Below are 22996 nucleotides of genomic sequence, written 5' to 3' on the forward strand. Positions count from 1 at the left end.
AAAAGAACAATTCAAGGGCCCTTAATTGCACTCTTTAACAAGTGCGGACCATTTATGCTTTCATGCAGGCTGTCAGACTGTTGCCCTGCAGCCTGTTCTGCAAGTCTGTCTTTATCTATACAGGTAGAGTGAATGAAGTTCAGATTATTTTATACTTTTGTGTAAGATTTACAATTTAGAATTAGAATGTTTGGCGAACGATGTTAGATAGCGCGATGACATTCAACCACCAGATGCCGCTGATCGGACGCATCACACGATTATATAGGCCTACTAGTCAGGAGGAAATTTAGTTGAACCCCTTAAAAAAAATAGTATTTGAGGTTTTTGCATTTTTGGCATCCTTAGGGCATATAGTCAACATTTCTTGATGATAACATCAAATTTAGGCGGTGGCAAATTTTTTATTGGCATATTTCCAAAATTGCCGCAGCTGGAGACGCTGAAAAACAAAAAAATCATATTTCAGGGTCTAATAGATCAATTTTGATGGTTTTGATATCAAACTATAGGTTTTCTGGGGTGGTTAGTTCATTTATGAGGTAACTGAAAAGGTCAGAGTTCAAATAAAGGTCATTTCAAGGTCAGAGTTACATTCTCAAGGTCAGCGGCAAGGTCATTTTGAGTAAAAATCCGATAAATTACCATATGTTAGATAATTACCATTTTATTTTAGATGACCGAGGACTACATCACAATTCTTGACTCGCTATCACTGGGATGGAGGCAAATTATTGATGGGTAATGGGCTCCTGTTTTGTCAAAACTTCCACCAGCACCGGAGGCTGTTGTGGAGCTTGTGAAGTGCTGTTGTCTTACCAGCCAATGCAGTAGAAGGTGTTCTTGCAAGAGTAACAACTTACCATTCACACAACTTTGCAGGTGTGAAGGCTCTGAGGAGATGTGCACCAATATTAAAAAGACAGTGACAGTGAGGATAAATACTTGAGTGACAATGACAATGTTTTGTTGAACTCTTCAATAATGAAACAATATATTTTTTCTTTTTTTCCATTTTTTTCTTGAAATTTCTTGGCAAATGATGCAATACATCTTTTGAAAATAGTCTATATCTCACTTGTCTACCTTATTAGGTGTATATTTATCAAAAAGTTGACCACTTTAAGCTTTTATATTATTAAGGTAGCCTAATGCAGCCTGGAGACCATGGAGCAAATTTTCGCCTGAGATAGGGGACCAATCACAGAACAAGGGGGAAAGCAAGACGATGATGAGCTATGCACAGACACATTTGATAGACATCCGTGGCACCCAATAAACGGATCTGGGCATTTTTTTCAAATACGAGAAAATTAACGTTTGGTTCCCAGACCACGTCTCATTGAGAAGTGGTGGCGCTAGCCAGGCTATCTGTTCTTAGTGTATTTGTATGTGTGTGATTTCTTGTTAGAGAAAGAGACGTTTAGTGCTTGTGTTTTTTTTTTTGTGAAATACAACGACAATTTTCCCCAGCAGATTTTGTGTATGTTTACTTATTTCTGTTTGTCTGTTGTTACTGTCTTTGGGAAGAGTCTATTGTGTGTTGGTTTAAATGAGGTCTATGACTGAATGGTTTAGAAGTCTATGACTGAATGGTTTAGAGGTCTATGACTGAATAGTTTAAAAGTGAGATCTATGACTGAATGGTTTAAAGGTGAGGTCTATGACTGAATGGTTTAAAGGTGAGGTCTATGACTGAATGGTTTAAAGATCAAAATGGACTTATACAGACTGCATTTGAGAATGAGTCAGCCAATGAATGAGCTGTGATGAGATGAACCCATTACAGTTGGCAGTGGCGTGCATAGACTTCCTGAAAGACAGGGGCGAAAAAACTAAAAGGACACCTATGTCATGACATGGGGTGGGGTCCCAACCTCAAATGGTTATGGTCTGTGAAGCATGAGCCCATGGGCACAGAAATGAAGAGAGCCCCAAGTTGGACGCCCCCCCCCCCGCCCCCCCTCCGAGAATATTTAAAAAAGAATGACTCTTTAAATGATTCAATTATTTAAATTAATTTATATTCTGGTGGGTTTTATGGAAATACATTTGATTGAAATTTACTTTGGTTTTGACATAACCATAAACATTTTTAAGGCATCTTGCTGTGAAAAAAGATGCCAATTACAAAGCATGATAAGCATGATTATCACACATAATTATCACAGCATGAACTGTGTTATTTGATTGACGGGCCCAATTAAGACATACATAACCTGTGTGTGAGAGACCACATCTTAGTCCTCCTATGATTAATTAGACCAGTGTTTCTCAAAGTGTGGTCCGGGGACCACTGGTGGTCCGCAAGATATCCCAAGTGGTCCGTGAGCAGACGTGGTAAAATATAATATAGATGAGTTGTTTGCAATAACCAACTTGTATGTAAATCCAAATAGTTCTGCAACACTGTCTATGTAGTGTAAATAATATGAATCTTCTGACACAATAAGCAAAGTGCAAAGACAATAAGCAAGGTGGTTCAGTGAGTAGGCCTATTGATAGATAGATAGATAGATACTTTATTGATCCCCATGGGGAAATTCAAGATTGAAATTCAAAATGTAATATTGTGTAGGCTATTATACTGTTGAAGTAGGTGTAATCTTTTTTTTTTTAGCTAGGTGGTCCGTGCGTTTCTTTTTTATTGGTTAAGTGGTCCTTTGTCTGAAAAAGTTTGAGAAAAACTGAATTAGACCATATTTTGGAATTTGGTCTAATTTTTTTTTCCGTTGTGAGATAGGGGTGAGGGTTTGCAGTGACATGACTGCTTGTGTTATTACTGTAACACCGAATGTCTTGGCCTGAAGTGCCCAATGAAAATATGGATAAAGCAGATAAGATAACATCATAATGTCAGCTAGATATTAGCCTAACTGATTTGCTCCTTGCAGAAATACAGAACAAGTATTTGGTGGCACCCTAGACTCACGTCATGGCGCTGACTTTGGGAAAACCTTCCCTAGAGGGCACATGGTAAGGAAGACTAGGACACTACATCTCATTTTACTGGGATTTGTTCCTTTCCATTGCAAGGGCACTTCGTAGTGCCACTGTGCTGTCTAAGAGGGCACTTCGTAGTGCCACTGTGCTATCTAAGAGGGCACTTCACTTTTTTCTTTCATCAGAAAGGTACCTGTAGGGAACTTCAAGTGTATCCCATTGTAAGGGCACCTACCACATATTTTCCACTGCAGGGGCAGCCATTAGGAAACTTCCCTAAAGGTTACACCCTGACCCCTGTGCACACCACTGACAGTTGGATAAATATGTTTTGTTTAAAGGGACACCAGGCAACATTTTCGTGTTAATTACTCATCTTCGTAAGTCGGTATATGGTTAAATGACTCATTACAGGGCGAATGAAGACTCTCTCGCCCGCCCCTACTGCCTGTAGGAAGAATATCCCGCTTGCAAGTTCAGTGTATCGTACCTGCCGACCTATCAGTCTCACAAAGTCTCAGACATCGCGAGAAGCAGGATCAGTTTACATCCTGCATCCACAGCACAGAGGCGAATGAAACGCTAGCGATTGTTACAAACGTGTGTATAATGGCAGAGCCGGCGAAGAAGCAGCGAAAACCCTTGACAGAAGATGCAAAGAAAAGGAAAAGATCGAGCTTCAGACCGAGCGAGGGCTCACACATGTATCGACACGTACAGACGCTAGGGGGAGTTTCGTAGAGAAAAAGCATCAGGCTTGCCTGGTGTCCCTTTAATATTTATATAGGGTTTGTACAGTGTATGGCATGTTTATTGACATATTTAACATTTATTGTTTTGTGAAATATATTGACTTTTTTCAAATGTTGTGGTATTTTGCTCATTTCCACAGGCATATTATTGTCATGAGAGATGAATATGTTGACTAGTTTAAATGAAAATATTTTCTGTAATCTCTCTCCTTTGAGACGATGTTGAGGCAAATCTCTGAGTTGTGTTATCATCACAGGTGTTGCATAACCATGTGCCAGCTACTGTGTACAGAGGTTCCTCCATTGTTAATGGACATTGGGTATGTTGAAAGGTGCTCTATAAATCTAAAGTTATTATTAATATAGAAATTAAGTGTGTGTGTGTGAGAGAGAGAGAGAGAGAGAGACAGAGAGAGAGTGTGTGTGTGTGTGTCTGTTCTGGTATGTGCATGCTTGGCTCCACACTGGGTCTATGCTGAGCGTCATTGATCAACATCTGCTGACTCATTGGCAGTGTGTAGCCTAGCTAGAGAAGGAATGTTGGGGGCTGTTATATAATTTCACATTGTGCTCTCAATCCATTGATCGTCATTAGAGTGACGGCTTTTTGCTCAACCAGAGATTGATCAAGTCTAATTTCTTCAATTCAAGTTTAAAATGAACCAAGCTGATCAAAACAGGTTTGACAGCTTCACAACCTGGCTGAAAGTTCAAAAGGTGGTGTTTTCAATCCCTTAAAAGGATGTTGTCACATTCACAAGGCAGGGTAATGATTTACAAGGTATCGTACAGCTCTGAGGGTGATATTCCACAAACCAGTGACACTCACACAGTCTCAGAAAACCTGCTCTTGAGGCTTCGAAGATGTTGAGCTACCTGTCCTTTTTATCAACACAGACATGGACGCTGCTCCTGCTGTTCCTGGGACTGTTGTTGGTGTAGGTTGAACTATTCTTAAGTCCACATAACATTGTATTGATCATAGAAATGCAACCCTAAAAGCTATCCAAGATTATAAAAACTGGGAAAGAAGTGGTGATGTGTTTTTGTCATAGGTATGGATACTGGCCTTATGGAATCTTCAAGAAGTTGGGGGTCCCTGGTCCAAAGCCAGTGCTGTTTTTCGGAAATATGCTCAAATACAGAAAGGTTGGTTTGGTTTCTGTATTGACCCTAAATGTGACCACTCTGGTTAGATGCAGACCTACTGTGAAAGTGAAGTAAAAAAAGGCAGTGTGGGATTTTATGAAACCCCTATGGGGGCTAACTGAAAAAAAACAATGGAATTTTCTTTTTAAATGTCTAGTGTGCGTGAGAAATATATAGAGAGAGGCTCTGACTTGGCTGGCTAAAACAACATGTCTCTTTAGGGGATCCGTAGGCCTTGACTGGCTAAAACAATATGTCCCTTTAGGGGATCCGTAGGACTTGACTGGCTAAAACAATATGTCCCTTTAGGGGATCTGTAGGCCTTGACTGGCTAAAACGAGAGAGAGAGAGAGAGAGATGCACATTTGTTCACCAGGGCTTTCTCTTACTTTAGGGAATCCACAATTTTGACATGGAATGTTTCCAGAAGTATGGCAAGATGTGGGGGTAAGAAACTCATTAATCATACAGAAGACACATCCAGCTGTCTCAAATGTTTTGTACGAATGTAAAAGTATTTTAAGTTATAACTTATGAACCGACATACTGTATAGTAATTAAAATGTGTCAAGTAGTTTGATCCACTGGTGTTTTTCTTTCACCTGACATCAATCTAGTTAACCAATGTGCAAAATAAACAGCGGGCATTAATTTGAAGACTGACCCAACTAGAAATGAATGGGCAGTGGTAGAGTTGTTGAGCACAGTTACACCTGCCCTTGTCTTATCGCATTAACGTCCACATGGCTTTATGAAGTTCAAAGTTCAAGGAAGTTCATCTCAGGTTCACTCTGACAACGTTACAAGTAGACTACACTAGACTTCAGTAAAACAAACCATGGTTATCATGACAATGTGGACCTGCCGTTACAGCCAGCTTTCATTTGAAATGTGCATTACATTAGTATGGAGTAAGCCAACGCCTTTATGGGGCCCTACGAAGATTGTTTCATGATCATATGGACCTGTTGTTAGCAAGCACATAATGAAACTGTCATTATTTTAGCTGGTCACCATGGCAAAGAAAGGAGAGAGAAATTGACAAATTAAAGACAAATTAAAGGAAGGTCATGTTCAGGTCACCTTGTAATCATGTCTTCAGTTCATAGTGACAGATGATTTTGAACAAAATGACCATGGTCATTTGTTATGTTTTTCCATTTCTAACATGTCTTATTCGCAGTAATAGCTCCAAAAGCTATACATTGCTGTGCACAGTGAAATGCTTACTTTGTCAACTTTATAAATTCTCTTTTTGTAAACCAGGGGGTAGGAATAGAGTCAATGCATAATAACTCAGTAATACAGTACATACAATACAATAATAGGCTAAGTGTAATCAATGTCTTGTAGGGACCGTTCGTTATTTATAAACGGGGCCACCGGAGGGAAATAGGGGAGGGTCATGTCTTTTTATACTTTGTTGAGGGGAGGGTCACCTAACTTTTTTTGTCTAGGAGGGGGGGGGGGGGGGTCACCCATCTTTTGTATTAATGAAAACAGCAAAAAATCAAAGTGGCTTGTTTGATTGTTGATTTCTGTCGCCATTTAACGTTCTCTTTCGTTCCATAGCTCTGTCAACATTGAACAATGAAAATAATAATAATTTCCCGGGTTTCTCACGCAAAATACGGAAAATGTCAAAATCCGTCCCTATTAACGTTGGAAGGGTTGGAGCAACAAAGTAGCCTACTTTATTCACGCCTAACAGCCTATATCCATTTGGTCAACTTTATCCAGCCCTAAAAAAGCTAAATTTAACTTTGGTTTACTTGTAGTTTACTGTGTAGCCTAGCCTAACTTTAAACAGTGACCTGTCAACAATTGACCTTGTTCCTGCCCATCTCTAGCTTTGCTGTCTCCATCCTTTCTGTTTTTGTTGTTTGCAAAAAAATATATAGTAGGCCCTATTTATTGGTAACCAGCAACAAGTGCAATTTGTTAAGGGTAAGGCTATTTGCACCCCTGGTACAATTAGCAGTGTATGCTATTTGTACCCTGGTGCAATAAGAAGTGAATTCTATTCGTACCCCGGTGCACACAGCAATGTGTCCTATTAGTACCCCGTCTGGTACAAATATCAATGTATGCTATTCGTACCCCGGTGCACACAGCCATGTGTTCTATTAGTACCTCGTCTGGTACAAATATCAGTGTATGCTATTCGTACCCCGGTGCACACAGCAAAGTGTTCTATTAGTACCTTGTCTGGTACACATATCAGTGTATGCTATTTGCACCCCTGTGCATTTAATCTGGCATATTGATCACACAATGTAATAATATTTTTTTATATTTTTGATTTTTTAAAAACAAGCAACATGTTTTTGTTGTTGTTACATAACAGAGTGTGAATAGCTCAGCTGTGTAATAGACACTCTGAATAAGGTATGCTGTTTGCATCAATGTACAGTTAGAAGTGGATGCTATTCGTACCCAGGTGTTTATAGTACTGCATGCTATTTACACCCTGGTGCATGAACTAGCTAATTGTTGCAATCAAAACTTCCGTTTGAGAACCGATTTCTTGTTCAAATTGCGCGCCTTCTCTCCAGAGACGTTGGTACACATGCACACTCACTCCGCCAAAACGCATCACAGGGGATCGAACCCCAGTCTCCCGCGTGCCAGCCCTTGCCTGTGATCACTGCACTATCTGTTTCGACAAGAAGTTGAAGTTTGCAGGTAAACTTATAGTTTATAGGCCTGAACGTCATATTCACGAAATTTCTGTTAGCTAACAAACTGACGGTTGTATGTGTTCACTGAACAAAGATTATGAAAATAAAACACAACTTTTCCATCTAAACTTTAATTTGAACAGATATTAGTGCTGAAACTGTTCAGAATTCTTCACTTTCTGCTGACGAAAAAACGAATGTCGGCCATGTTTTTTGGGCACGCGAGCAACATGTTTTTGTTGTTATGTAACAGGGTGTGAATAGCCTAGTTGTGTGGCCAAGGCTATTCATACCAGGGGTACGAATAGACACTCCGATTTATTCGTACCAGGGGTACGAATAGACACTCCGATTTGTTAATCGCTGTCATTCTCTCTCCTGCCAACAAAAATGTGTTATGTTCCAAGTAGCAGTGCGTAATTCTGCTTCATACAGTTGAACAAATACATTGGTCATATAAATAGCCAGTTTATGGTCTACAGTGTAGAGTTGGTAAGTTGATGGTAGGCCAACTTGGAGTGAATATACAGGGGGATTTCTTTGGCTCTTAGCCTTGCAGGTGCGCACGTAGACAGCCTACGGCCGAACACTGCAAGCGCCAATGAATTTTGCTCTCACGACAACCACGTCGTTAACTTAAATAGGCCTACTGTAGGTTAACACCACGCAAGGCATACTGTAGGCATACTGTAGGTTCACATTCAAGCAAGCAAAACGATGATTTGAATACATCTGTTTCTCTGGAAGGGCAAGGGGTAACAACAGGACAACACACAGGCCAGAATGCAGGACTAATGTTATGAGAGTATTACAGTAATATGGGATATTCTAAGGGAAAATATTAAAACGGCATGACAGCGGTAAAAGTTAAAATGATAGGCCTAAACCCGGAAAAAGTTGGCATGTTAGGTATTTTTCGGTCCCTGTGATTATTTGTGAAATTGTGCAAACGGCCTTTTCAAGTCATTTGAGAAGGAAGAAGTGTAGCAAGCTCCCAAATTTACGCTTGTCTGAGAAATTGAGTTTTGGACAATGTTCAGCTTCGGCAGCTTTACAATGACTGAGGAAGCCTAGAGACGAGTCCATAGCAACAATTCATGTGTTGAATTTGTTATTACCCAGTGTGCTTTGTTGAATGGTCTCAATGTTTTATTGTTTTATTTCATGTGAATACTTACTAGAGGAGTAACTTATTTCAAGTAGGTATGCAGTTGCAGTGTGCATTTAGTTTCCATGCTTATTGTGTTTCCACAACAATGTTAGTGAGTAGGCTAAATCTACTGAAATGACCACCATCTTGGTGAAGTGCGATGTGTAAGATCAGAAAGCAGAGGGTGACTTTTGGAAGATTGCCTAAGTCGATGTCTATTTATAGCGCTTTACAGCGTGGGCGGAAGATATCGATAATTGGCCGGGGAGGGTCATGTCATTTTTAAAAAGACTGCTAGAGGGTTGTTGAAAATTTTCTTGCATGCTGGGGAGGGTCATGCAACTTTTGATTGAAGCACTCAAAATCCCTCTGGTGACCCCGTTTATAAATAACGAACGGTCCCTAGGTGTATTAAATATAATTATGATTGTTTTGTCCCTAGGTGTATTAAATATAATTATGATTGTTTTGTGCCGTCTCTAGAATTTTTGAGGGTCGGCAGGTTATTCTCTCCATCATGGACACAGAGTTGATCAAAACTGTCCTGGTCAAGGAGTGCTACTCATATTTCACCAACAGACGGGTACAGCTGAAAACACAACTCACATGCACACAATATCTTATGCACTTAAAAAAATAAGTAAACAAAGGACATTTTAGTTTTAATGCAAGTATTGAATAAAGTGGGTCTAAATCTGAGTGTGCTTTATTACAGAATGTCGGCCTCAATGGAGAGATGTATGACGCTGTATTCATAGCCGAGGATGAAGACTGGAGAAGGATCCGTAGTGTACTGTCTCCATCTTTCACCAGTGGCCGTCTGAAGGAGGTGTGTATCTCCTTCTTATCAGACACACACACACACACACACACACACACACAGAGTCTTCCTGTGCACCCTGGACAGCGATAGAATGATGGGGGAAATCTTGTCATCTGATAACTTTGTACACCTTTATGACTTAATTAATGAGTTGTCATTTATGTAACTGATGTGCTGTCTAAGTGAGAAAAAAAACTATTCTGCATGATCTCATCCATTTTTCTAATAGCCATGGTTCTGCACTTTCCACACTTTTTTGGTCGCACTGAAATTGTCACTAAATAGTTTTGAAATCATAGAGCACTGAGAAGCATTTGTATGACCAGCATTACATAGAACAGTGTTTCCCAAACTTTTTTTCTGGCGACCCACTTTTCAAAAATGACAGACCATCGCGACCCATTTCACTTCAAATCTACCCTGCCACCACCAATATTGTTTTTTTAGGCCACAGGTTCTCCAACTTTTCTATGCCTCCCCCAACCATACATTGCTATAGGATCCCTGCTTTGAATACGGTTGTGTTGCATTTTAAGCACCATCAGCGTGAAAAGTTGGAAATGACTACTGAAAAGATACGTTTTAATGCGCATCCGAGAGTAGGGGAAATTCTCGCATGTTGCGCAATAGTCATTCGTCAGCATAAGCTGTTCCTGTATTTCTAAAAAAAAAAAAATTTTGTAGGCTACGTTGCGTTGCAGACAAATGTGTCCATAACACTGTGGACGTCAATTCCAATGTAAACAGCAAATAACTCAAGTCGTTATATTGTATTGTTGTATTATATTATATTGTATAGTCGTTATATCAGAACAAGAGGCGTTTGCGCAATAGCTGGAAGAATGCGCCTTTACTTTGGAGTTAGCGAGGTAGAAAACGAGAGGAATAGTGTTTAAAATGCCCATTTAAATTGTAGACTATAATGCACTGGTGTGCATTTTAAATCAGAAATAAGAATGTGAGGAGGTTGCTATTAACTTTAAAGATTGCATATGCAATTGAAACTGTATGCAAATTGAATGGCCTTATGTCCGGTCTATGGATATCTGCTTTAGTTGACAGCACGGTCACTAGATTTTAATCGGTAAAGTTGAGGAGCTGGTATCTATTAATGTTCGTGCAAATAGGCGGATTCATGTCCCTTGCAGTTTGCAACTGCGAGGTACATGGCAGGCGCCCCACAGAACGGTTTCATTTTGAAAGGTAGATATCCATGCTGGCACCCCCTCTGCGATGCGTTCGTCCCCCAGTTTCATGCGCCAGTTTCATGAGCTTTTATGACAAAACCGTGACTGTGGTAGTTAACAATCTACATCCTAATAGAAAACTGTTAGCTTTCCTGGTATCAAATGACAAATGGTATCAGTTAGGCCTATAACACAACATCAATTGTGCTGGCGACCCAAATAAAATCTCCTGCGACCCACCCGTGGGTCGCGACCCAGACTTTGGGAAACACTGACATAGAACAATGTATATCTATAAAGCAAGAAGCGTCTGTGTGTCTGTCTGTCTGTGTGTCTGTGGCACGCATATCTCGCTGCCCGTTTGTCAGACTGATTTCAAACTTGGCAGGTGTCTTGCTACGGGCATGAGTAAGTGCAGTGCCAAATTTGACACACTTTGGCTTTCGCCGCTAGCCACTCCCCCTCCAACATACCACTGTACTGTAAGCTACCAGTGAGGATAGAAGCAGGGCTTTGGCAGAGCTGGATCAGTGTAGGTTACACGGGTAAAAACTTAACATGTCTGACCTCAACAATAGAATGAACTCCGCGGATTTTGCAACAACACGCCAAGACACACAGGTATGCAGTGGCTCTTCAAAATGACGTAAAAAATGATGTGCAATAATCGGATACTTCCAATAGCCCAGCTAGGCTACTTTGGACTGTCTTTAAACTTTGAATAAGCAAATGACATTTCCAACTGCAAGGTCTTAAATTGAAACGATGGATAATGGTCCCGAATTAAAGAATGTCTCAGAATGCCACACATGCACACATGAGTGTGATGTCACTTATAGGCCACCAGAGACTGTTTTTGAGTCACACCGTTGTAAATTTCATATGCTGCATCATTCCACAAAATGGTTTGCTTTCTCTATCATCAAGTTATTCAATAGGCTAAGCATATAGCCTTGACTCAAAACAGCTGTTAGGATTATGTAATTTTGATTTGTAAAAAATGTCACATGTAGCCATGCTTAAATTCTGCTCACTTCACATGTATTATATTATTATATTATCTGTAGGCCTATTCATTATTGAATGCTTACCTGGAATTATGTTTTTCCCTATTCTGTTTTCAAAAGCAGGCCTACCTGCAGGCATGTAATTGGGCTACAGGAATAGCATGTTTGAACGGGCACTGCACTAGTATTGTACAATGAACAGTGGTACATTATATCTGAGGGTGAATAAATACATACACGTATACACATACATACATACATACATACATCTGTTTTTGCTGCATCAGATGTTTGGGATCATGAAGACCCACTCACACACCCTGGTGAACAGCATGAAGAAGGATGCAGACCTGGGCAGACCATCTGACACTAAAGAGTGAGCGCTTCTGTGAACTATCAGGGTGGAAAACAGAGTCCCAGAATACAAAACAAAATCTTCCAGATTATTATCAGGCTAAGATTCTGTTCTGCCCTCACATTATTTATGAAATACAGTAGTTTGTAGCAGAAAAATATACCAATATGTACTTGGAGGGGTACATTTTATATCTAATGATACACCACCACCACTGCATAATCTTGTCTATCTATATAATATAAAGTTCTAGGGAAGAAGGATTGGTGAGACATGGAGGAAATGATGGAAAAAGAAACACATAGAGGAAGACAAATCAGGAGGAAAGATGGAGGAGAGAGAAGAGTATGAGAGCAAAGCCTCTTCTGTTTCCAGGTACTTTGGCGCTTACAGCATGGACGTGGTGACCAGCACTGCTTTCAGCGTGGACATCGACTCCCTCAACAACCCCAAAGACCCCTTTGTCACCAACATTAAGAAAATGTTGAAGTTTGACGCATTAAACCCACTCCTCCTGATTATTGGTAATGTATAGCCAAATAATACTAAATATATACAGTATTGTGTCAGTAGCATCTAGATGGGTGGAATTGTGTATCTGTGAATAGGAATATGACTGTTAAGTGAGTTTATACAAGATGAAATTATATTTTAAAACCGATTTGCTTCATGTAGACTTCTTTTGGCCCCGTCTCTGTCTCTCTGCTTCAAACTACCTTCAGCTTTCTTCCCCTTCATGATACCCATCTTTGAGAAAATGAACTTTGCCCTCTTCCCTGCGTCTGTGACGGACTTCTTCTATGCTGCACTGCAGACCATTAAGTCTCAGAGGGAAGCCAACTCTCACCAGGTCAGTAAAGAAGGGATCGATCCTGGTAGTCTGTGTAGCTGTAGCTCATGGATTACTAGGGTGTGTGTGTGTGTGTGTGCGCGTGTGTGTGCCAACATGCTTTTAAAAAGTCAATAATAAGAAGAATACTAATAGTCTCTCCATAACAGCAATAACAACTAGATGTACCGCATAGCGGTACAAAATATGACCGCCGCTCAGTCCTGTACATCCATTCCGCGAAAATAAATCATATTAATGAATTTGTCTCCATCTTCTACTCCATCCCCCACTCTTGAAACTTTTGTGTATGCTTGTTTGGAATGTGTGTTTGCACACATTCCCCACACAAAGTAACCTACTGGCGCTGCAAAGGTGAATAGATTTGTTTCTGGGCCAAAAAATTTGTAGCATTGTTATAAAACCTTTAAAATCTCTAAACAATCACAAGTAGGGCAGTTCATCACAGTCCATCCATTGCAACTGGACTGATGAAAGGTACACCTGTAGGCTAAATTGTATTTGGGAAAAGCAGAAGGTAGCAGCATAATGTATTTATTTATTTATTATTAAACAAAACAACCCCTGTCAGTTACATGCAGTTTTCAACAGTTATCAAGAAGAGATGTCATGTCATGGATTTTTGTGAATGTTTCTTCTACATATGCATAAGTTTAGTCATCTAGTTCAAATGATATTCAGCTTTATTGTCAATGCACAAATTAAATACCAGTAGTCTAAAACAAAATGCCGTTTTACCCAGTGGTGCAAATAACTGACATGTCCAAAAGGGCCTTCATGAAATGCGTTGCGAGACTGTTCATACACATTTTAACGGGCAAAGTTGAAGAGCTACTGTCAGTTATTGTTTGTGCAAATAATATGATGATTCATGTTCCCTTGCATTTTGCAACTATGAGGTCCATGGTTAAGCTCAATCTTTTGACGCAATCTTTTGATTTTCACCCAGCCTAGTCCATGGTAGGCGCCCGATAGAAATATTGTTTAATTTTGCGATTGAGATATCCACGCACTGGCGAGCCCCCCCCCCCCCCCCCCCCCACCCGCGTTGTGTTCGCCCCCCGGTTTCAGAGTTATTCTAAATGCAAAAATGCATAGAGGGAGTTATGACAAAACCGTGACTGTTAACAAACTATAAGCTATATAAGGTAGGCCCTATGCTAGGCCTATTACACAACACTTGTCACTAGGCTATGCTGGCGACCCAAATAAAATCTCCTTTGGAACCAATGGCTTACACCTTACAGTATCAAGCTGCCACCTCTTGGCGAATCGTTTTGCATATCAGTAATACATTTCACGCCTGTGTGAATCACGGAAAGGGCGAATGAAGTGGACACTTCTAAATGGAACCCAACCCACTGTACAGTAGCTCAAGGTCTGTGGCTAAAGCAGCCATAATGAAAGCGTTATCATTGTTTGGATACTTCACACACACGTGTTTTTTAATCGCATAAACTACAACTACCAAGCTGGAATCAAAGCACATCGACTCCCCTCTCACACCCTAAACACGCACTTCGAACAAACAAAAAGCGCCTCAGTCTCACGGAATAGCCATAGGCAAAACTGTATCTGACCGGTGTAACGTTGGTACTAAATCATCCATCGCAAAGAATGATTTTTGTAGCACGTGCAACAAATATGTGTAGGTACAGCCCTGCCCTGAATACATCTCAACGTGCGCTCTAAAACATCTGGTTAAATGGAGATGTAGATCATCACGGGTGCGTTAATAAATCTACATTGCTGCGAGTTGACACAAATTATTCACGTTGACTAATTTATGTAGTTTCAGTTACTTTACTTTGAGCCATGCTCTTCCTTACTTGAATCACCTTTGAAAATAGAGGATTGAAGTAGCCTATATGCAGCGTATCAAGCTTTTTAAAAGTGTGGGGGTTGTGGGATAGGGAAGTGAAACAATCCGACCAAATTATAAATAACTCCCTACAGGGACGTAAGTATTTTCTGAGAGGGGTGCGGACTATATTGGCAGGTATCCGGGAGTTTCTCCCCCGAAACTTTTTTGAAATTCTAATTGCTAAATAAATACACCATTTTAATGCAGTTTGGGAGGGACAGAACAAGCAGCGCCCCTCATTTGTGTGGCTCATGTAGGCCTTTGTGTGTGACATGTAGGCCTACATTATCTACCTGCTATCAATCACTTCACTATTTGACACTATACCCTACATGGAGACATATCTCATGTTATAAATGAAGAAATCATTTCAGAAATTATGTTATGTGCATATGGATAGGGTACAATAAATTGACTAACAGACAACAGCCTAATTTCGAGGTATCACTGGACTATTAATATAATACCTATGTATAAATGTAAAGGACACAGAATAATGACAGAACTGTAAGCTCAAATTCAAAAACGTTTTAAGTCTACCCAAACATATGCAAAGGGAATATAAATAAATTGTGTTGCATATAGCCAGCTTAATTAATGTCAGTTTAAATATTATGATTCGCAGTTTCTATGCTGTTTTCAATAATAGTTACAGGAAGCCACGTTGTTGTTTAAACTAGTGTTGTAGCCCACGTTACCTTTCACTTGCTGCAGGGACGCACACATTGCATGAGCGCTCATAAGCGTTCTTTGAGTTCTACATGCTGGAAATCCTAGTTCTCAGATGTAGAACTCAAATGTGTCTTGACGCCGCTGTTTGTAAAATCAAAATAAGATGTTCTAAATGGAACGCGATCGTATTTAAGACATTGAGATCTCCAGTAGATGTAGAAGGACACACATTGACAGTGAAATGCCGCCGACGAGTAAGATCAATAAGATCAAATAAGATGTTCTAAATGGAACGCGATGTAAGCTGTTCAGATATTTTCCAAGCGTCTTGGAGACGTATGTGCTGGCCTGGCTGGGCTATGTCTATATAGTTGATGACACCAAATTAATAAGAAGGCTATTTCTGATTGGGGAAACTTTAGCCTGTCTTTCTTTCAGTCCGCTGTTCCATACCATTCAATCTTGCTGCAAATTATCAGACGTGAAGCACCAGGCATAACTTAATGCCCGCACCCCCGCTTTCACTTTGACTCGTGCATTTCTACATTGTGACAAAAACTGTCAGACAGACAGTGAATTTTGGTTTACTAATAATGTGGTAACAATTATCATTTCAATTCTACCTCAAATCTGATCACTGCAGACTTTATAATGCAGACTCAAGCAGCCTTGAAAGACGCACACTTTGAATTTGATCAGAGCGGCTCGGGTTATTCACTGACGCTAACTTGATGTGATTGGCTGGATGACCGTTCAATCAAATCAACAGACCTATTTGTGTCTCTCTGTGTGTGCGTTATCAGAGCCCACCCTTATTAGACATACGGTTCCAATTCTTTACGTGAGCGTTTATTTCCATAGCCTATTTACTTTCGTTTTAATCTGACAAAAGTGTGGGGGATAGAATCGTGTTCCAGGAAAAGTGTGTACGTTATAACACCCACATCCCCCACGCTTGCTACGCGCCTGCCTATATGGGTGTTTGGGAATGAACATTGACTCAGATGCTTTTTGAGACTTTGAGCAGAAATGTCCCAGCAGGTGTTTAGGATGCATCATAGACAGGTTATCTTTCAGGTAGCCTATATATTTTCCATTAAAAAACCATCATGTAGCGAACGTGTTGTGGCTAACTCCTGTTAGCCTAGGTTATGGTCATAAGCAAGTCGAAAGATACAATTAGTGCTGTTATCAATTTGCTTGGTAGCCTATAAATGCATTTATGGTTTTCTACAAATACATCAATAATCAAATTGGCCTCCATCACTCAACCATGCTAACGGTAACATTATTTTACCTACGTTCTGCTATTGATAGGATTAAAGTAGCCTACCTGCAGTAAAAAACAAGCATGTCCGATAAACATTCTATTTATTTCGGCTTCAAGAGGAAATGGGAATTACATGTCATGCAGACATCATCCTACCCTTAGACGTTCTCTGCGGCAAACTACTGTACAGTCTTGTCCTTGTAGGAGTGTCTTTCCAACCCACTTTAGATTAACTTCCAACAAAATTACGTCTCACTGCAACGATGCGCCATCTAGTGGACAAACGAATACGTGACGCCAATACTGGAAATGCAGCCAAATTATTATTAATTGATGAATATTTGGTTTTCCTTTAATCCTACTGAATTTGTAATTATGTATCGGCCATTCTAATTGCCGATACTGATGGTATACGTGCCTGTGTGTGTGTGTGTGTGCGCCACCATCTACAGGCCAATGAGTGTACAGTCACTAAATGTACACATAACTTAATTTTTTAGACCCCCCCCATGGATGAAATTCTACGAAACTTGGCATACCCCCGGAGAATGTCAGGTTAATCATACACATACATTTTGGTGCAGTTCTGAACGTCTTTACTGAAGAGAGGGGCGATTAAAACAGAATGATATTGCATTTTCATTTTTTACCGGGGGGGGGGGGGGGGGGGGTGCAAATCACAAATGAGTGATTATGGCCTAGGTTGATGTGGGCCCTTGAGACCAACATACCATAACAATTTCTTCATCCTCGGTGCCACAGTTCAGGTAGTTATTTAGGAATTTTTTGGGTTTCGGGGGGGCCCAGCGCGGAGGGGGAGTGGCCCCCGGGGGACCAAACGAAATGTTTCCGGACTGTGTGAAAGATTTCACACAGTCCCTTTCCACTGTCAGATAGTCATACTCCCTGCCGATTCCATGTGGATTCCCTGGTGGCCCATCTCCATAGTAACCCACCTCCACTGGGGAAAACCAAGTCTCCCATCATTATTGTACTCATCCACATTCCTGCTCTATTAGTCCATCTTCCTGAACATGAAGTTCATCATTGGACCTGCATATCTTCTCATGTTTGCAGAGTCGAGTGGACTTCTTACAACTGATGGTGGACTCTCAGGCCCCTCAGAAAGAAAATGGAACTGGAGATGGTGCTCACAAAGGTATATCTGACATGGCAGCACATAGACAGCACATATTTATAAACATTAAAAATGTAAATATGTAAGATTATAGCCAGTGGCTAATTTCCATCTTTAGTCCTTTGGGCAGGTTGATGGTCCCTAATAAATAATAATAGGTTCAGTACATCAAAACAACATTAACAATAACAACAAACAAACAATCAATGTATAAACAAACAAACAAACAAACAATGTACAAATCACAGAGTTATGACAGCAGTTTTGATTTTCCAGTAACCATGTTTTTAGGTCTTCGGTAAATGAGGTAAGGGTTGACAGTTCAAGTATTGCACTTGGTATTGTATCCCAGGTTTGAGATGCTCTATAAGAGAATGCAGTTTGTCCAAAGGCACTTCCCCTAAATGTAGAAAAATGTAAAGAAAAAAAAATACTCCGACATGTTCTCTGACTAGAGACATTTTTAATCTCTATTATCCAAGTGCTTACTGTTAATTTACTTTCAACAACTTTTGAAAAGGTCTAAAATGTGTAACTTGCAAAAATCTGAACTGGCGATGGACAACGGATGAAACTTAGCACTTATTTACAGCATCCTGTCTGTCAATTTAAGAGAGTTGTCCCTAAATAAAAAGGCTGTCAGTCTTATCTTATCTATGAAATAAAAGGTAACCTGACTCCGCCAGATGGATGCTTCGCATTTGCTCTGCATGTCCATCTGGGAACTTTCCGTTGGAGAACTTTTGGGAAGGGTCGAAAATACTGGTTGGCTGATTGGATAAACCATCTGTCTATCACCACCTATGTTGGTTATTGACGGGCCAAATCAACCAATCAGATGAAGTGTTGAAGTGTTCTTCTAATGCCTTCGTTTAACATACAATTAAGTTACAGTAGGTAACGTAACTAACGTTAACGTTTTTAAACTTACCATTTGTATGTGACATGAACCTCATCTATGACAAGTTTTTACGGTAGGCCCTACATTTCTGAAGAAAGTATATTCCTCCATTACGGACTGGAATCGGCCGTGGAGGATGTCTGTGTCGTTCATTCCTCCCAGCTGCATGGCTGAGACTAATAGCTTTACAGCTTCCCCAGGAATACTTTCTAATTCGGATAAAACTTGCGCGATAGCTACGCTCATCTCATCTGTGGATGCTGTCATGTTGTTCGTTGCGTCACAACTAAACCCGCCTCAAAACCAACGCTGATTGGCCGTTCGTTTGGCGAACTGCTCCAAATGTTCTCTATTGGAAAGATGCCAGACTGATCTGCGAGTGGAAAACTGAAGCTCGCGAGATCAGGATGGTTTCACGAGGCTAAATAAAAGGTGCACAGCAATTAAATATGGGTGCACATTACACAGGTCACTACAACCTACTATATGTCTTTCACCTTTTTAAACTATTTTTTGACTATTTCCCTTCTATGCTTTTATCAGCTATTCCTGTGTACTTTTGTTTATGTAAAGCACATTGAATGACCTCTGTGTTTGAAATGCGCTATATAAGTAAAGTTGACTTGACTTGACTTTCACCTAGGACTGAGTGATCACGAGATTCTGTCTCAAGCGATGATCTTTATCTTTGCCGGCTACGAGACCAGCAGTTCTACTATGAATTTCCTGTTCTACAATCTGGCCACAAACCCAGATACCCTGAAGAAGCTCCACGATGAGATTGATGAAGTCTTCCCAGACAAGGTCACCTTTCTGTTTCTGGGCCTGGGAGATATTTCTATACCATTTTAAAATATTTCACAATGGTGGAATAATTTTTTATCGATTGAAAACATAGCCTAATAGGGGTGACTTTGCATTTGAGTTGTATTTGTAGTATTTGTGTTTGTGTATATGTGTGTGCATGTGTGTGTGTGTGTGTGTGTATGTGTGTGTGTGTACAATATGACAAATGTTACATTCGGATTGTGATAATTTCTCCCATCTCTGTCCAGGCTGAAGTCCAGTATGAAGCCCTGATGCAGATGGAGTATCTGGACAGTGTGATAAATGAAACGCTGCGTCTGCACGCTCCTGTTACTCGCCTCGAGAGAGTCTGCAAGAAGACCGTGGACGTCGGTGGTGTCATCATCCCTAAGGGTGCCATTGTCATGGTGCCCACTTACGCCCTTCATAGAGACCCGGAACTCTGGACCGACCCCGAGACCTTCAAACCAGAGAGGTACATGAGAGATGATAGATAGAGAGAGAGAGAAAGAGAGAGCTCAATTATTGTATTGTCTTGTCTTGTTTTGAGGATCCCTTCACAAAATGAAAAATAAAAAAGATTATAGAGGGTAATGGGATAATAGAATTCTTAATTAATATTTTCAGTTCACTTAAACTTTTAACAGTAGCTGGGAAAACCTGCATTTTGGAAAATGTTTTTCCAATATTTGTTTTCCCTTCACGTGTATTTTGCCACTGTCTCATGTCTCTCCCTCATGCAGGTTCAGTAAGGAGAACAAGGAGAGCATTGACCCGTACTCTTACATGCCGTTCGGACTCGGCCCCAGGAACTGCATCGGGATGCGCTTCGCTCTCATCAGCATGAAGTTGGCCATCGTGGAGCTGCTGCAGAGATTCACCATCAGCACCTGTGCCGAGACCGAGGTGAGAGAGGAACACCTGCCTCTGTACACACACAAAAGTGATAAACACCTGTCTTCTTAACCATGTACAGACATCTGGTCATTCCCTTGTCCCCAGAACATCTTGTGTTGCCAATGGTAATTCCACCTGAAGTTACTTACAACCTCCATACCTACATCATCATTTCATCATCTATTCATGGATGATAACTAGTTTAAACTTTCGTTTGAGACCAAAATTAAATTAATCCGAGGAGTTTTGAAATAGACCGTTTGCATAAGCAACAAAATGGTTCATAGCCTGTAGCAGCGGGCATGGAGTCTCTAGATGGCGTGTGAATGAGGGCATCATCAAAATAACAAATAAATGATTTCTCCCAATCTTCCCCTCTAGATTCCAGTAGAGTTGGACAACATGGGCCTTTTGGCTCCCAAGAGACCCATCAAACTGCAGCTGTCTCCTCGGTCAGCTGGAGCACAACTGACTCCCCGAGGCTGAGTGTCCACATGCACTGGACCAGGGGTGCCAATCATGCAGCATATGATCCACACATACAGAAAACATTGATGCAATTTGTTTTTGTTGTTTACTGCACTTTTTGTAGTAACTTTGATGAGCAACACTTACTCATGACATTATTTTTGAAAGCACCTGCACATCAATTACATTTTTCATCAGCGTCTAAACCTTTTGCTTACCAACATATATGGGTTTATTGCATGCTAAAGCGCATTATGAGATTGATGGCTCTAAGCTGAGAACTCAAGCTTACCTGCAGTGTATTACAAGTAGGTGGTTAAGTGGCAGATCTGGGTAAGTTAACCAAGAGGAAGTGGTAAACTTTCTAATAGAAGAGTCCTTTGGCTTTGTTTAGTTTGGAGATTGAAGCCCCCTGTGCTATTCTATTATCAGGTTTACAACTTCTTCTGGGTTATACCTAGGTTTGCCACTACACCACCTACACCAGGCAAACCTCATTTTGGCATCAACAAAACACTTGTTGTGACACTTGTAACCATATGAGCTCTATTTTAATACACTTAACTTCTTACTTATCTGTTCTTAGTGTATCTATTTGTAAAGAAAGTCTAAGAAAGAGATGTTTAGTGCTTGTGCTTTTTTTGTGTGTGTGTGAAATACACTGATTTTTCCCCTGCAGATTTTATGTATGTTTACTTATTTCTGCTTGTCTGTTGTTACTGTCTTTGGGAAGAGTCTATGGTGTGTTGGGTTAAAGGCTGAATGGTTTAGAGGTCTATGACTGAATAGTTTAAAAGTGAGATTATGACTGAATGGTTTAAAGGTGAGGTCTATGACTGAATGGTTTAAAGGTGATGTTTATGACTGAATGGTTTAAAGATAAAATTGGACTTATACAGACTGCATTTGAGAATGAGTCAGCCAATGAATAGAGCTGTGATGAGATGAACCCATTACAGTTGGTAGTGGCGTCCAAATTCACCCATTCTCAGTTGAACTACTCGCGAAGTAGCCTATTCATCACACAGACATCACAAGTATCACATGAAAGAGCTTTTTCTCAGCTTTTAAACGAGGTTAGCCGATAATTGCTGTTCGCGGACGTGAACGGTTCGCGAGAAAAGTAAATAATATAATTCAATTTAATCATACATTCTACTGAAGGTTTTGCGTCCCATGATCTCCCTACCCATTCATCTCGGTGGAATACTTTACGAACCCTTCTTTTAACACATGACACACCATATATCAGAATAAACAGGAGACCTTACCGAACACAAAGGTGTAAAGCAGTCCCCTGTACAGTTAGTCGTTCCAGAGTAGCCTAATCCAGTTTTGAATTTGCAGTAAAGTTACATATACATGGATGTCTCCAAATTTGGGCTAAATTTTACAATGTGTTTAAATTGTTCCACATTATTTCATAACGGGCCAAATACAAAATAAATGTTACAAATATTGCCTAGATATTGGTAAATCAGAGGACAGCTGACTAAGAGTTTGTGAAAGTAGCCTTAATGATCACAAAATGCTAAGCATGCATCTAGGCTATTTGAGTTTCTTAAAGCTGAGCTGTGCTTAAATTGTTCAATACATGATTTCATAACAGGCCAAATATAAAATAAATGTTATATATAGCCTAGATATCTGTAAATATTAGATGATCAGATGATTTACAGTTCTATGTAATATTTCATGTTTCATGTTTTTGTGATGTTTCATACAGTGATGCAGATCTACTGCAGTGAATAGGCTAAATACAACTTTGATAATTTTTATAGCCTACTACTGTATAGTTAACTTTGGCCTTGGTGCCCTGACATGTGGCCTTTGTGCCCCCCACCAAATAAGCCCAACTGAAGGCCAAGTGGCCTTGCCCCCAGAATGGTGAAATTCCAAGCCTGATCTTGCTGTAAAAAAAGATGTCAATTACAAAGCATGATAAGCATGATTTATCACACATGATTATCACAGCATTAACTGTGTTATTTGATTGACGGGCCCAATTAAGACATACATAACCTGTGTGTGAGAGACCACATCTTAGTCCTCCTACATGATTAATTAGACCATATTTTGGAA

The 22996-nt window shown here is 40.2% G+C and overlaps 1 protein-coding gene across 1 annotated transcript; it reads left to right on the forward strand.

The window, feature by feature from the left end:
• The first annotated feature begins 4532 nt into the window (after positions 1-4532).
• LOC143129810 (cytochrome P450 3A27-like) lies at positions 4533-21460 on the forward strand. Its single transcript, XM_076289936.1, has 13 exons — positions 4533-4633; positions 4751-4844; positions 5239-5291; positions 9159-9258; positions 9391-9504; positions 11980-12068; positions 12423-12571; positions 12770-12897; positions 17781-17862; positions 19386-19546; positions 19798-20024; positions 20293-20455; positions 20828-21460. Exons 1-13 carry the CDS (start codon positions 4560-4562, stop codon positions 20930-20932), a joined length of 1539 nt encoding a protein of 512 aa, XP_076146051.1. The 5' UTR covers positions 4533-4559; the 3' UTR covers positions 20933-21460.
• The last annotated feature ends 1536 nt before the right edge of the window (positions 21461-22996 follow it).

Source organism: Alosa pseudoharengus, unplaced genomic scaffold, assembly GCF_046254945.1.
Source record: "Alosa pseudoharengus isolate Yale_2024_CS ecotype anadromous, Long Island Sound unplaced genomic scaffold, YU_APseudo_1.1 YU_APseudo_1.1_scf_1, whole genome shotgun sequence".
Classification (NCBI taxonomy): Eukaryota; Metazoa; Chordata; class Actinopteri; order Clupeiformes; family Clupeidae; genus Alosa; species Alosa pseudoharengus.